The sequence below is a fragment of the Protopterus annectens genome, chromosome 7.part0 (assembly GCF_019279795.1).
Source record: "Protopterus annectens isolate FY-2018-M chromosome 7.part0, PAN1.0, whole genome shotgun sequence".
Lineage (NCBI taxonomy): Eukaryota > Metazoa > Chordata > Ceratodontiformes > Protopteridae > Protopterus > Protopterus annectens.
Genome location: NC_056739.1, coordinates 1,420,329,167 through 1,420,345,270, shown reverse-complemented (window position 1 = coordinate 1,420,345,270; position 16,104 = coordinate 1,420,329,167). Strand labels below are relative to the sequence as shown.

At 35.7% G+C, this 16,104-nt stretch overlaps 1 protein-coding gene across 1 annotated transcript in view; it reads left to right on the top strand.

Moving 5' to 3' along the window:
* Positions 1 to 16,104, top strand: part of LOC122807067 (contactin-3-like) — a 2,190,808-nt gene that overhangs the window by 2,042,517 nt on the left and 132,187 nt on the right. The window contains exon 15 of the mRNA XM_044077995.1: positions 9,199 to 9,357. Coding sequence (XP_043933930.1) covers positions 9,199 to 9,357 — 159 coding nt within the window. The remainder of the gene's footprint in view (positions 1 to 9,198; positions 9,358 to 16,104) is intronic.

Genomic DNA, 16,104 nt, shown 5'->3' with positions numbered 1-16,104 from the left:
CTACCATGGCATAATTAATAAACAAAGGCTCAAGGACACAAATTCTCCAAAGCGGAAAAAACGTAAAAACAGGTTTATTACTTTGCAACTAAACAGTGCGATACAAAAATAAATGGTTAAGCACTTTTCATCTTAATTTAGAAGACTTCTTCAGACCTACAACAGTAGCACAAGTGCTCACTTTAATACAGACCACATGGTGGTTTCAAAAAACATTAACCAATAGTATTGTATAAGTAATTAATTAATTAGGCTTGGACAACATGACTGAAGTTTGAAGTACAATTAAAGAACCCTGAAATGTATGTATATTAATATACTCATTCAATTGACAAAGTCATATGAATATTCTTAATGAATTTTATATAGTACAAAATATTTCTAAAGTAATTTTACAAAATCCATGAATAGAAATAACCTTTATCATAAATTATTGCTTTGTGTCTTCTCTAGCCTGTATGTATGAGTATGTGTATGTATGTGTGTTTTTGTTTGATGCTAACAAGTGTCTGTAAATCTAATGGAAAGCAAATGTGGCTTATATGAAATGCTGTTACTTAGATTAAACATATGCGACCTAAAGAATACTTGAGACAATGTTATTCATTATTTGACAAAGATAGTTTGTCACAAAGTAATAGGTTGCGGTAACTTAATGACAGAATGCAGGCTGATGTTATTATCTGCTTAAAAATGGCTGTTAAAATCAGTTAAAGAACATATGTTTCAATGGGAAGTTAATATTGCCTATACGAAAGAAATGCGAGCTTCCGAATGAATCATCTAAATGTGTAAAACATGAAGATTGCAGTCTTTGTATTAAATCTTGTAAAATAGAGCCTACATATCATAAAAGTGTTCTATTAAAAGGGATTGAGAGTCTAAAGTAATATAACTGTAGAGTGTTAAAGATTAATTAACTTGACGATTTCAAAACTGCATGCTTGGTGATGACTGTTAAAAAGGCAATTAAAGAATGTATGCTTTGGTGTGAAGCTAGGTATTGACAATTTAGTTTATGTGTAAGAAGTGTGAGCTTACGAATGAACTGACTAGACAAAAATGTATGAAGCTTGCTGTCCTGCATTAACTCCTGTTGGGAGTTATCATTAATGATAACCTTTCCATGCAGGAGAGAATGTGTTTGAATGAGTTAGTTTGTAATAAAGATATACGGGTTATGAAACCCGACAAAGGGGCAGGGATTGTCCTGTATAACACTACGGATTATGTAAATAAGATACAGAGGATATTAATTGAGACAGATAATTATGAAATTGTGTCCCCAAATGAAATCAATATTGAATATCGTAAGATTGATTTAGCTTTAGAAGAGTACATGATTGATAATAGGATTACTGTGGAGACTTACAATTTTTTAAAGGTGGAATATCCTGTGCTTGCCACAATAGTAAATATTCCTAAAATTCATAAGGACATACTTGACCCCCCATTTTGCCCAATCATATTGGGCAGTAAATCCAACACCTTTAATATAGATGTAGCCATAGATAGATGGGCAAAGCATATATATGGAAACACACCGCACCTCATAAAGGATTCATGGATGTTCTTGTCTAATCTTACTATAGAAAAATGGAAAAAGAGTCTGCTACATATAACTATTGACGTTATAGATTTGTTTTCTTGCATCCCTAAAATGCAAGGCCTAGATGATTTTAGTGAGAGCTTAAGAAGGTATTCTAACCTTAGTTGGGATCGTATTAATTTGATAACCGACATGATGGGATTAGTATTGGACCATAATTATATTTATTTTGAAGGGGAATATTTTAAACAGACAAGGGGTGTAGCTATGGGGGCTTCTTGTGCCCCTATTTTTGCTAATTTAGTTATGTTGGAATGGGAGCATCATTATTTGTTTAATAGTGCCTATTTTCAGCACGTTGTCCACTACACAAGATTCCTTGACGATATGTTTTTGTTATGGGATGGACCAGTTGAACTTTTTAATGATTTTATGGCCCATTTAAATCAGTCCAGTAGCTTTTTGAAATTTACGTACAAAGTTAGCTCTGATGGGATTGCTTATTTGGATACGTTTATAAGACATACAGACACTGGTTTTCAGTCAGAGATTTTTAGAAAAGAAACATTCTCAAATGGGTATTTGGAATTTTCTAGTAATCACCCCAAACATATATTAAGAAATATTTTTAAAAGGCAATGTATTCAGGGAGCTAGAATGTCCTCTAATTATGAGGTAATGATAAAGGAGATACATTTTATCAAAAATATGTTTATTAATAGAAATTTTCCGTTACCATTACTGAACGACATTGCTTCTTATGTTATAAGGGAATGGGGTAAAAAGTACCCCCCGATACTGGGAACTGTATATAATTACAACAATGCTATACAGCCCTGTAAAATAGGGAGTTTGAGTCCAAGAAAGTATGTGTTCTAATGTATTCCCCACATGTTAATGAAATTAAAAACATCTTGTTTAGACATTGGAACATTTTAACTGTCGATGAGGAAGTAAAAAATGAAGTTGGTAATGGACCATGTTGTGTATATAAGGTGGGACTAAATATTAAAAGATTGTTAGAGAGTGCTAAAAATAATCAGAATCTTTTGATGCAGGATGCTTCCACTAAAAAATGTGGTTCATGTAGACAATGTTTTGCTATAAATGAAAATAGGGGATGCAAACTGGATAATATAAATAGAACTTATATTACGTTTATGAAAGGGAATTGTCACAGTACTAATATAATATATCTTGCAAAATGTGAGTCCTGCACAGCTTTCTATATTGGAAAAACTGAAAGGCAATTGAGGAGGCGGATTTATGAACATCTGTATAGGATTAAGGTCCAAGACACCAATAATGCCTTATATAGACATATTAAACAGTACGGTGATGCTCATGTCTTTAGATTTGCTATAATTGATCAGGTAGTAAAATCCCCATGAGGAGGTAATTTTAAAGCTCTTCTAGGAAAAAAGGAAAGTATGTGGCAGATGAAGACCAATGCCACAAAGTTTCCAGGTATTAATGATTTTATTTCCATCAAACCTTTATTACAACTATTATAACTTGAATGTGAACAACTTTTATGCACTTTTTTATGTATATTTAGATTTTGTGATATTAGTGATTTATTTAGTGTTAGCCTTGTACACTTCCTGTATTAAGCTGCCCTTAGTGAAATATGTGCTGTTTATGTAGGCTATTAGTCACCATTCGGCAGATTAGTTTCATAAGCATTTATATTTATTTATTTACATATCTTTTTACATATCTTATATTTTGTATATATTATAATTAACATCATTTTAATATTTTTCATGGTAGTGGGTATTATGATCATTATTGCATCTTATTTATTTATTTATTATTTATGTGTTTTTAGTTGTGGAGTACATCATGTTGATTATGTACTTCGATACGTATGGATGTTATTGTGGAAACTTGAATTTAATATGTGTTTTTACAAGTTATATGCACTGGCACTTTAAAAGTTGACGTCAGCTATTTGAAAAAAAATTTTTGAATGGATTTGGCGCCAAAAGTTGTTAAAAATGTTTCTATTTCTGCTGTATAGTTGTCTGATGAAGTCTGCAAACGCAGATGAAAGTGCTTACCATACGTTTTAGACTTTTCTTGTCTATTTTTATTTAATAAACGTTGCTTCTATCCTTGTTCAAGTCCTGCTCACTATTTGACTGGATAACCTAGCAGAGACGGATCGCTGTCTCACTGTTTGATTCAGGTGTTGTTTGCATTTGTTGTGGATTGGAATTATTAGACATTACTTAATAAGTTACATGATATATCTTAACGAAAAATCAATAAAAACTTTTTTCAGCAAGAAAAAAAAAACACTTTAATCAGATGTGGACTCCAGGACCTCTTTTGGTCATTACAGATGAAATCACAGTGATGTAGTACATCAGAATGAATTTCCAACATGGCTGCAGAAGAGCTTTGCCAGTGTTAAAGCACAGACTTTCAAACACAGCCAGTAAAATACATTTATCTGGGTATAATTCAGTTAATGGTTAGTTACTATGCTACCTGGATGTCAGCAAAACAGAAATCTGGAGAAAGTAAGAAAAAAATCAAGTCAAAAAAGGAGAAGAAAAATGCCTATGTGGAAGAGCCTATCAGCAAAAAAAAACACTTCAGGACTCATTCTCAGTACAAGGTATTGCCTTCAATAATTTAGAGGAAGAAATAAATCAAATTAATTCATCAGTGTCTAAAGTAAGTGAATCACTAGTAAAATGCATACAGTCAAATGAAAAAAGGTTGGAAAGAATAATAGAAGCTTTAAGTAGCTTTTCAGATGAGCTGATAAAAATGCAGAAATCAGAGCTGGAAATGAAGAAAAGACTGTCTCAGTATGATACTTACGAAGAACTGTTTCAAAAAATAGTAGAACTAAAAGACAGAGCATGCAGAGAAAAAAAATGAAATTTTCAGCTGAGAGCTGTCCCAACCAGGGGCACTGCTGTTTTTTTTTTTTGGTACCCTGTATGAATTGTTAAATTCTGGCCTTTCTTGCACTCCTATCAAATTACACCATTTGACCATTTCATCTTGTTTTCCATTATATCCCCTCTTTCCTGTTCTTTCCAGGTGATGCAATTTATGAAATGGGTGTTATATATTTGACCATCTAGGAAACACATGGCTCCTTTATGGGATCTGAATTTTGTTTTGGAGAGATTAACTTTACCCCATTGGAACATTTAGCTGCTTCTTCTCTAACGTTTCTAACTTGGAAGATATCATTATTTATTGCTCTGATCTCCTCTAGAGGAGTATCTCATTTGCAAGACCCGATATCTGTTCATTTCATTCTGAACTTTCACAGTGATAGAGTGACTCTTAGAAATAATCCATCTTTTATGCCTAAGGTGTGTCCTGAGTTCACTCTAAATCAATCTCTTCACCTTTATGTTTTCTTTCCCAAATCTAAAAACAGAGGAGAAAGAATACTTCATTACCTAGATGTCCACAGACAGCTCAGATACTTCTTGGACAAGGCAAAAAAAGTTTCAGACTGATGGACCAATTCTTTATTTCTTGTGTAGGTAAGAAGAAAGGACAGTCAGTTTCCAAACAGACAATATCCAGATGGTTACCCTACGCTGTTCAAGTCTGTTATTTTCACCACAGAAAAGCTCTCATCCCCAGAATGTTAGGGCCCACCCCACTAGAGCTTTGGCTATGTCTGGGACTTTATGGAATTGGATGGACTGTAGAATCATTCTTAAAGTAGAAACATGGACCCCTGTATACTCGTTCACTAAACACTACAAGAATGATTACTTTTTACAGAGCCACAGCAAAATTTACTAAATCAAATTTTTCTGGGTTTCGGGCTATAGTCCTGTGACTTCCACCCTTTTTGTTTAAAATTTAGCAATCATACTATACAGCTTTATGCTACTGCAACAATTATCTAATGACGAACACAGCACATAGTACAGTCACTATTGCCATAAAGTTATATTTAACTTCAACAAAATATATAATTTCCAGAGTCACATTCTCCATTCCTATTCCTTATTTTTGTTTCCATAAATATTCATTAGCTACTTTTCCTTGATTGGGATGCATTTCCCATCCCTTGTTTCTGCTATGACATTACAATTTTTGTTACTTCTCCGTTAAACCCCTACCACTTCGCGGTGCTCTATTTCACCGGTATTTCAGTCCCAGACACAAGTCTCTGTGTGACAACTACTTCTGTACAACTGCCTGACAAGTGTCTATCGTACTGTTAGGTGTACAGGACTGTGTGGTCATTGCAGAAATAACTGCAGTCCACCATTAAACCCCTACCATTCGCGGGAGGCTCATTTGTTTTATGCATACGTCGGACAGAAGCTAGTACTCAGGAGAGAATCCTCAGCCACTGTAGAAGAAGGGTAATGTAGGGGAGTACAAGTAGGAGAAAAGGTGAAAAGATGTACAGTTCTGGACATGTCTGGATTGGGTCATGTTGAGCATATATAATTTCACACAGTACTGAGGAAGATGTCGGCCAGGTCTCCGGATTAATGTGTACTGCTGTCCAGTCAAGAACTGCAACCTTTATAAAGTACACTTCGCTTTGCGCCTGCATTTCTCAGCTATGGGAGGTGTTCTGAAAAAGTGTTCATAGTTGTTCTGCAGTACCATACATGTAAAAAAAATCAATGGTCTTGTTAATGCTCATCACAGTCCCTGGTTTATTCAGTCAGCCATGACATGCAAAGGAAAGGAGTTGTTCTGAACATTAAAACCACTGCGATCGTGCAGCACCAGACAAGACATTTGTGTCTGCAGTACTGCCTGCCTGCCAAATCAAATAAAAATTAAAAGTTAACCTTGCCTAATGAAAATGAGTAGTTGTCACATCACATGTGTCAGTCCTGCAGAAATGATAACATGCTGCCGAAACACAGCAGCGCGAAGACGTGGTAGGGGGTTAACGGAAAAGTACCCAATTTTTAAAATATCAGGACATGTTATATTTTATAGTTACAGCTTCTCTTTGTTAGAGTAAAGAATGTTCTGAATTTTAGTGATAATAAGCCTTCTTTTATACCATCACTCCCTCTTGTGTCAACAGATGTATGGTGAGCAAAGGTGTCCAAATACTTTTCTATGCTAGATGGATACATCCCATAAACCTTTATGCTAACACAACAGTGATCTGTTTGAATACTTTTATGATAACTTTACTTACACAACTGTACTTTCCTGACAGGTTGTTCAGATATTGGACATTAATTGACTACTTTAATGCTTTACTCTGAAAAGCACACTCCTGACAATTTGGGTATTAACCATTGACTGACTACTTTATCCAAACAATCTGCCATCTGTGAATGTAGACCATGTGAACCTGATCCAGTTCTATGGATTGAATGTAAGTGGAGGCAGAGCAAATTGCTAGGACTCTAATATGTCACATTTCCTGGAAACCTATGAGTTTAGCTTAATTTTACATGAGAAATTGCATAAGCTGGCCTGGATATGAATAATGGGGAATGTGAACAAAGGTATGTTAAAGTAGTGGGACAAGACTGTCAAAGTATCAGAATGAAGAGATGTTATTTCACTGTTTCAGTCTAGCCAGCAGAATGCTTCAAGAATCTTTCCTTGAGTCAGTCTTATACATAAAATCCTTATGGCAGATATGTTCCTCAAAAAGAGAAAGAAGCAAATTGTATGGAAATAAATGGAATTTGTGGGAACGATACTTGCAAAATAATGTTCAGGAGAAGGAGTGAGGTTTAAGGGATGGCAGATGTTTAGCAGTTTATGTAATGTTGGACTAAATGAGAGTTGTAAAGAAAGAAAATGTGTTATATACAATGTAGGTAAATGAAAACATGTAATGTTTTTATGGTTTGTTTTCTTGTCTGTTACTGTTTGTGTGTACATGTGTTAAGTGGTAATTAAATGATGGTATTAAAAAATTGAATTAGTGCAAGTCCATTTTAACAAAATAGCATGGTTAGAGAAGCCGCTCATATCACAGAAATGGAAATGCAATACAATTTAAAGGCAATGGTGTAGATATCCAATCATACAAGTACGAAGGCAGATTTTTTTTAATGTTCATTTACTTATGCATGTAAGTGATTGGTAGCTTTCACTCGTGTACAGAAATTAACAAATGTAAATACTTAGACAGATACATAAATAGATAGATAGATAGATAAATAGACATCTAGATAGCTAGATCAGTAGAGAGATAAATAGGTAGCTAAACAGATAAGTAAATAAGTACATAGAAAGAAAGAAAGAATGAAAGAAAGAAAGAAAGAAACATTGTTATTCCATCCCAGCAGAGCAGAGGGAAGGCATCTTATCTGCACCACCTGTGACCCAACCTTCTGAATGGTCTAGGTCCACTGGTAAGGCTCGCTGGAGGGAAATTGTATGAAGTGGCCTATGGACAGCTATCCTGTCCTGGAGTGAATGACATAGGATCAAAATCTCTAAGTGAACTCTGGTGGGGACTGGAATCCTTGAAAGTGATCTGAGGAGGGGCAGGAGTGACATTCTGATGTAATTGTACTAGTCTATCCCACAGCTAGGGACCCTGACTGGTCTCCCAACATATGATGATCCCTGGCATCAAACTGACAACTTCCCACAGGATCCCTTTCTTCTGTTGCATAACAGTGTCTTCTAGTGTTGACTTCACAAGGATTTAGGAAGTCCATCCAGTGAATAGTCAAATCCAGTGGATCAAGAATGGAGCCATAGAGAATTCTGGGTTTGGGAGTGCATAGACCTGGGGGAGCAATCAGAGGTAGCATGGGTTTTAGGTGTGAAAATAATGAAAAAATAAACTGATAAATATAATTAAAAAAAAAAAAAAAGCATAGATGACTTATGACTTTTTGCACTGTGATTTGATATGGAATATATTAAAAATGGGTCTATATTAAAATACAGAAACCTCGCTTACGTGAATACCTAAATGCCAACACATAATTAGTGAACTGCGAAAACACCGAACGTCCTGAAGAGTGAAATTCGAAATATCAAATTGCCATAGTTGGCCAAACCCCACCACCCGCTATGTACTACACACCCAAACAAAATAAATAATCCACACTTCCCCATATCTACACTTCACCCATATATCCCATATCCTAATCAGACATTCACTGCACACAAATGTATCTAACTATAACAACACCCAACTATGGGAAAAGTATAATTTATGTATACATTCAGCTATACAACTATATTGCTATACATACACTTAACATAACCCTACTTCTAACTCAAAAGTAAAGGTCGCAGGTATTACTGTGTATGCATTTACCTTAACCCGCACCCTAACTCTAAGGTCCGTAACTATTGCACATTTACGTTAGGGAGCTATACCGGATAAGGGCCAACTATGACAATTCGATATTTTGAATATCGCGCTTCAGGACATTCTGTGTTTTCACAGTTTGCTATTTATGTGTCGGCGTTTAGGTATTCGCGTAAGTGAGGTTTCACTGTTTTAATATAGACCCATTAAAAACATACCAAGTCAAGTCATCAGTGTAATTTCCACACTCTAGAAAGTAACTCAGAAAATTTAATGTTGTGTTGAAGTTAAATATTGCTTTATGGTAACTAGCTGTGAAAATTGGCTAAACTGTTAATAATAGTTAACCACACATTAAATAATTTCTTTTGTGCTTATTTCATGATTGAGTTAGGCCCACCTGGTCCTCCAAGGAGCGTTAGAGTGGATGAAATCACAGAAACTACAGCCCAGCTCTCATGGCAGCCAGGAAGTGATAACCATAGTCCAGTAACAAATTATGTGGTTCAGGCAAGAACTCCATTTTCAGTTGGCTGGCAAGCTGTTGCAACAGGTACTATTTGTAAATTTGTGTTGATTGTTTATTTTCTGATGAAATTTAATATTATATCTAGTAAAATACATTTCACAGATGATAGTATACATCCTATTAGAGAAAAGCATAGAAGCTGTAAGATATAGTTTTATATTTTCTGTGATTTACATTTTCACTTTAACATAAGAATATGCTTTGTTTGTCACTGCTAAAGTACAAGTATGTGTACCAAGGATTACAGTACATAATTGCTTGAAAATACTTTGCAGACTATTTTTTTGCAGTCTATAATTCTTTTATGACCATTTAGTGACTATTGCCTCATGATTTGTTTATATGTGTTTGTTTTCTTGAGCCCTGGATTTTTTTTTTTCAAATCTGGATCTGCATTTAAAGTTGAGGTACATTTATCCATCCCTGAATCAGTCCTGGGCTTGCAGTTATTTATTTTCCCTGCCTTTCCACACAGGTATACAGGTTCCTAAGGAGTAGTCATCCACAGGTATTTATTTTTGTTTAAGTCATACTTTCGTGATTACCATTCTATCAAGATATCTTGGCTGGATTAGTACCTTTTTTGTATCATTCATTAAACAACAGCAGTGCTTTTTACTTTTTTGATAAAATGATTGGAATACATGTGTAGGTCTTGTTAAAGGAATACACACTTGACAAAGACCTCCTGGCTGTAGTGTAGCTGACTCGGTATTGTAGGGTCACAGTGCTGAAAGATAGCATTATGTCTCACAGCACCTAGTGGAGCAAAACACATATGGCTGACCCAGAGAACACACATATAGGGAATGAAACAGAGTCCCTAGTTCCTGTGTTCTGAACTGGCAAAGCCTTAGATCTCAATAACTTTAACAAATTTTACTGTAAATGCTAACAGCACATGAATTTACCTGCTACTGTGTTACAGCTTTCTTCAAAAACTATGACCATCCCACTGCCTTTTCTGAGCTATCCATTACTCGTAGGTCTGAACTGTTTGCTTAGTTTGAGTCCAGTACTTCACTAGAGCACTCTAAATATTTACATTTATGGAAAGTTCTTTGCAAAGTGAACTAGAGCAGTCAGGGACATATTTTTCTAGATTGCTCCACCATAGAAACGTAACATAGCAGAATGAAACTATGTATTGTGCAACTCCGAAACAGTTCAAACTTGTTTCACATACTTACATAATACCTGGAAAGAGATACACACAAAAAAATGAAATAGGATTGCTATTTCACTTAATCACAAGAAATCTGTGCTGTAATAATTATATACTGAAAAGACCTTGAAGTTAAAGAATTCTGTTTAAATTATCAGTTCCACTCTGTGATTGTGCTTCTCCTTCAGTATATCTATTTTATTTGACAAGGTGACTTAGTATCAAAACAATAAACCTCTTAATAAAAATCTTAACCCATGTCTGGCCAGGTTCAGTTGGCTTTTTCCCCTTTTTCATTGAGCCTGTTTATCTTCATTGTCACTTTGCTGATAATGCATGCTGAAGTTCTTCCTTTTCAGTTATTCCTTTCCACATTCCTGGAATGGAGCCACATACATCATCCTTATAAAGCATAGAACACATACTGCTACAGTCAGTTACAGGCCTGCCTCCCTTTTCTACCTTTCTCATAATCATTGAAAACTGAACGTTTATCCCAACTTTGTCACTTATGCAGTGAACTGTAAAGGCTTTGACCTGACCAAACGCTTTCATAGGTATGCCCTCCTTGCTTATATTTGTAGTAGCATGGGAGGAGGATTTTAGCAGAAACTTTCATTGCTGACCTTTATTAAGCCTCTGAATGTGCCAGACATAACATGCTATTTTAGAAATGCTTAAGATGTGAACAGAACATTTTAGTGGATTGCTAAATACAAGATCAAGAAAGTACAGTATTAACAGACTCCACATTTTCTGCCTTTCCAAACATGTAAGCTGAGGAGAAAATCATTGCCAGTCTGCTCATCTTTGATATCTGACAGTTGGATTGCTTTCCTTAGTCATCATTATCACCATCAAACCCATTTTTCTTCTGCATGGGGTCAGGGTGACATGTCAACTCCTGCCCTCTTTCTCAATTCAATGCCACTCTCCTTACTTCTCTGACAGTCATGCCTGACTGTCACAGGTCTGCTCTCACACAGTCCATCCACCTCATTTCTGGATACCCTACTTTGTTCTTGACATCTTCCTGTCTGTTTCAAATCTTCTTAACCAGATTGTCTTATGCTTTTCTGCACATGTGCAAGAACCATTGTAATCTGTTCTCTTTGACCTTAACTGCAATTTGATCAACTATGACTTCTGCTTCAATGTCCTCATTTCTTCATCTGTCTCACAGTGCACATCCTACCACCATCTTAGGCACTTCATTTCCATCACCTCTAGTTTTCTCAACTGCTTTGCCTTTACTGCTTAGGTCTCTGTGCCATACATTAGTATTGGTCAGACCACTGGCTTGTACACCTTAATTCTCATCTTCTTTGGCATTCCTGTGTTATACACTATCTCTAATTTCTGTGCCATTTGTCTGCAGCCCCTGTAATTCTACCTTTGACTTTTTCATTCAGACTCCCCTGTTCCTCAATCACACCTCTCAGATACTTAAAGCTTTTAACGTCTTCCACTATTTTTCTTTTTATCTTCATTCTCAAGTTCTGATTTCCCCCATTTGCCACCATTACAACTGTCTTATATGTACTCAGTTTCATTCCATGTGTCTTCAGTTTTCCATTCCATTCCCCTATCCTTTGCTGAAGGTCTTAACCATCCTCAGTTCCATGTTCAATATAGTACACATAAAACTGCTGCAGTACAGACAGTTTGACATACATTATTCAAACACCAAAGGAATACTTTCTTGGCATTCAGTCAATACATAGATTAATCTTATCCAATTGGGCTATCATCTCACCAGCTGCTACTTATGTGGTAAGAATCTGCAATTCACAAGCTTGTGAATCTCATTGCATTCTTTTCTCATCTTTTCTAAGCATGGTAGCATTATCTGTGACAACCTCTGTGCTTGACTCCATGGAGCTTTCTGTGCCTGAAACCTATCTCATGAAAGAACTCTAGCTACTGGATAACTTTTCAATGTCCCCATAGCATTGTCTTACTCTCTAAATCTTGTCTACCACAGTCCTCATAGCTTCTAGTTTCCTGTAACTGTAGTCATTCTGATAATTCTGGCTGCTTTTGTTTATTGAACTTTGAGGTATTTGATACACATTCTTGTGATTCCTTCTGTTTTGCTTTTGTCTTCATCACAGATAACACATAACATAGATTACGTTACTTGAACAACTGTGTCAGCTTCTGGTTTTGATCTTTACAATCGCTTTTGCTTTCCTACTTTGTTTTCATCTTCTAATCTTGCAGTTGCCTGAAGTTTTATTACAGCAGTAGTACTGTCTGCTGATTTTTCTCCAGTGTTTCCTTTACTTTCTATTGATTTACAGACATATCAGTAATTTAACTGAGGAGAAAGATTGCTTTTTAACCTCAGCAGCTGAAATGCAGAGAGGCCAAGTCCCTTGCAGTGAAGTGTTCTTATATAGCAAATTTGCAAGATGGTATTACTTATTGCTTTGTCTACCACTCTGTCTCGTATGATTTTTTCATTGTTAGGACGGTTTTATTCTCTTTTCCATTAGTTTTCAGACTTGCCATTGTATGGGCTCCATATTGAGATGTCAGCACTTGAAATGCTGAGCACTGACAAGCCTAAAAAAAGGAAGACCAAAAACCCAGAAAAAGAGTGAATCCCAAAGATAACTTTTCTCCTTAAAACTTTTTTTTTTGCAGGGATGCAAATCTCTCTGCACTCTCCGATGTGGGAATAAGCCACCCACACACCACAAAATTACATACATCAAGTCTGAGATCACCATACCTCATAGAAATGAAAATATTCTGAAAAGTGCCCACCTGGGACATAGTACATATAAGTCTCAGTCTTCATGTTTTGGGACTATCTGTAGCAGGCCCCAACACTTCAGATGGTTACCCATTGTATGTTTGACATCGTACTCCTATACACATCTTTGGATTTCCTGATTTTAGTAATGTGACCTGCTGTCAGATATGACATCAATTATCGCTTGTCTTGAGAATCTACAACTTATTGCACTGGTAACAATTGTACTTGAATCAGTTAGGTTGATTATATTGTTTAATTGGAATAACAGTCTACAATGTCAAGCTGCATGGTTCCTTTTTAATTAAAACCATCTACAACCACTCATTTCCATGGATGAAGTTACTCTTCCCTAACAGAATGACAGTGGAGTACTTCAAAGCAATTTCCTTTATTCTGAATTGTACTTTAGGTATGAATTGCAGATGCCATAGCTCTGCACTACACGATCTGTTTGATTTAGCATTTTTGATTTTGTCTGTTTGAACATTATTTGCACGTAACTATTTCTAGATGTGATTGACATATCCTTTTAAGTGTTTGCTTTTTTATCTGAGCGTAATCTACTGTTTTGTTAAGCTTTGTACACTGCTTAATTATTCCATGAAAGACAAAGACTGAATTTCATTATTCACTCATGATTGCTCTCAAGCCATCTACTTACAATAACATTTTTTAGTAACTGCGTGTTTATACCATTGTTTGTGGTCAGTGCTAATCTGGAATTGTTTTGCCTTTTCCTCTCTCAATGATAAGATTGCTGAAAGAATTTTAAAATCTTCTTTTCACAATATTACTTTCTTTTTTGAGAAGTATGCTGCATCCAGAATATCTGTGATTCTTTGTTGTCTGTATTATGGAAATCAGAATAAGCTAGGAACAGAGATAGAAAGGAAGACACTGAAACAGGTAAATAGCTTCAAGTATCTGGGAGGGCTGGTCGAGGAGAAGGGAAGTCTGAATGAAGAGGTCAAAGCTAGAATTAGAGGGGCTGCAGCCAACTGGTGTAGAGTGTCAGGTGTATTCTATGACTGAAGAATGGCAAAAAAGTTGAAAAGTAAGATGTACAAGACAGTAGTGTGACCAGTACTTCTGTATGGTACAGAAACCTGGGAAGTAAAGGCAGAACAGTTGAAGAAGCTAGAGCTGATGGAAATGAAGTGTCTGAGAAGGGTGGTGGGATGCACACCCTGGGACAGATGAAGAAATGAGGACATAAGAGCAGAAGCTAATGTAGCTCCAATTGCAGAAAAGATCAAAGAGAACAGACTACAGTGGTTTTGGACATGCGCAGAAAAGCAGAAGACAATCTGGTGAGGAAGTTTTGGGACAGACGGGAAGAAGGTAAGAGGAAGTGAGGATGTCCAGCAAAGAGACAGATGGATTGTGTGAAAGACGATTTACGACAGTCAGGCATGAGTGTTGAATAAGGCAGGTGTGTGGCATTGAATCGAGAGAGCTGGTGACAGTTAACATAATACCCCAACCCCATGTAGAAAAAATGGGAAAAAGGGGGCTGATGATTATGTTTTTATTGTATTTTGAGATCCCACTTTTGTAAGTTAAGTAACATCATCTGCGATTTCAATCTTGCCTTGTACAATACCTTCTTAATACAGTTTGTATGTGCATATTTGCAGATTCTGGCTGCTGTTCTTTACCATTGACTTAATCATAACATTTCTGATATCATGCTATTCACAAAGTTCCGTGATCTGATTAATTATTAATGACAGATAAACTTTCCATTTATTCTAAGTCATGATTATTTCTTATTGTGCGAACTACTGGTACTTCCCTTTGAAACAGGTATCACTGGCAGAAAGTTCAAATTTATTTGTATAATATAGTCTGCTGATGAACTCCTTAATAATGTAATTACATCAGCAAAGTCATGAAAGATGTCACTGCTATGGTTTTCCACAGTATTTTAGTTGCCTCTGCAATGACAAGGCTATTACTGTGCACATTTACTATTTGCTCTCACACTGTAAGTCTGTTTACCATTCCTACATTCAACCCAAAGTATTAAAAAAATTGTTTGCTATAAATGCTATGATTTAGAACAGGGTATTGCACTTCATTTTCATATTCCTGTGTCAGTGACATTTGACTCATCAGCTTTATGTTGTGTCTTAAATGTATTAACAATAAATGCATAACTCTTTTTTGTTTAGCGCTAATGATTTAAAACATATTTTCAGGCAAAATACTGCAGTCAGTATATGATTTCAAATTTAGATTCTATATTTCATTATTGATGCTCAACATTTCTTGCCAGTGGTCTGGCATGCACTCTTATCCATTTGATGCATTTCTAGATTTGACTTAACCGGTTCCTTACAGTATAAAAGTACTGACAAACATCTTGTTTTCATAGCAAGGACATTTGTGAACCCATTCATCTTTCCTGTTTAATCATCTTTACAAAATTATTCTTTCGTGTGTATGTACTACAAAATGTATTAAATGCAGGATTATGCTTCCGATTATGCTTGTAGCCTCCCTAGGTAAACACTTTTTGAAATGTACACAACACTTCCTGTTAACCTCATGGCTCCCTCTTTGCCATTACTTTCACAACACACTCTTGTTTTATTTCTCATTGTTTGCCTTTTGACTGACATTTATTTTATCCACCTACATTTTATTAGTGAGCATTATAATTTGATTAATATTTCACTTGTTCTGCATATATGCATAACTTTTGATAAAGCCAGTACTATTTCTGTTTCTCTTAGACTATTCTGTCTTTTATTTCCAAATTCACAATCTTTATTTCAATAAAATAAACATTTGTAGTCTCTGCAGGACCTCAAGCCCTGTTAAGGAATACGTAGCAAAT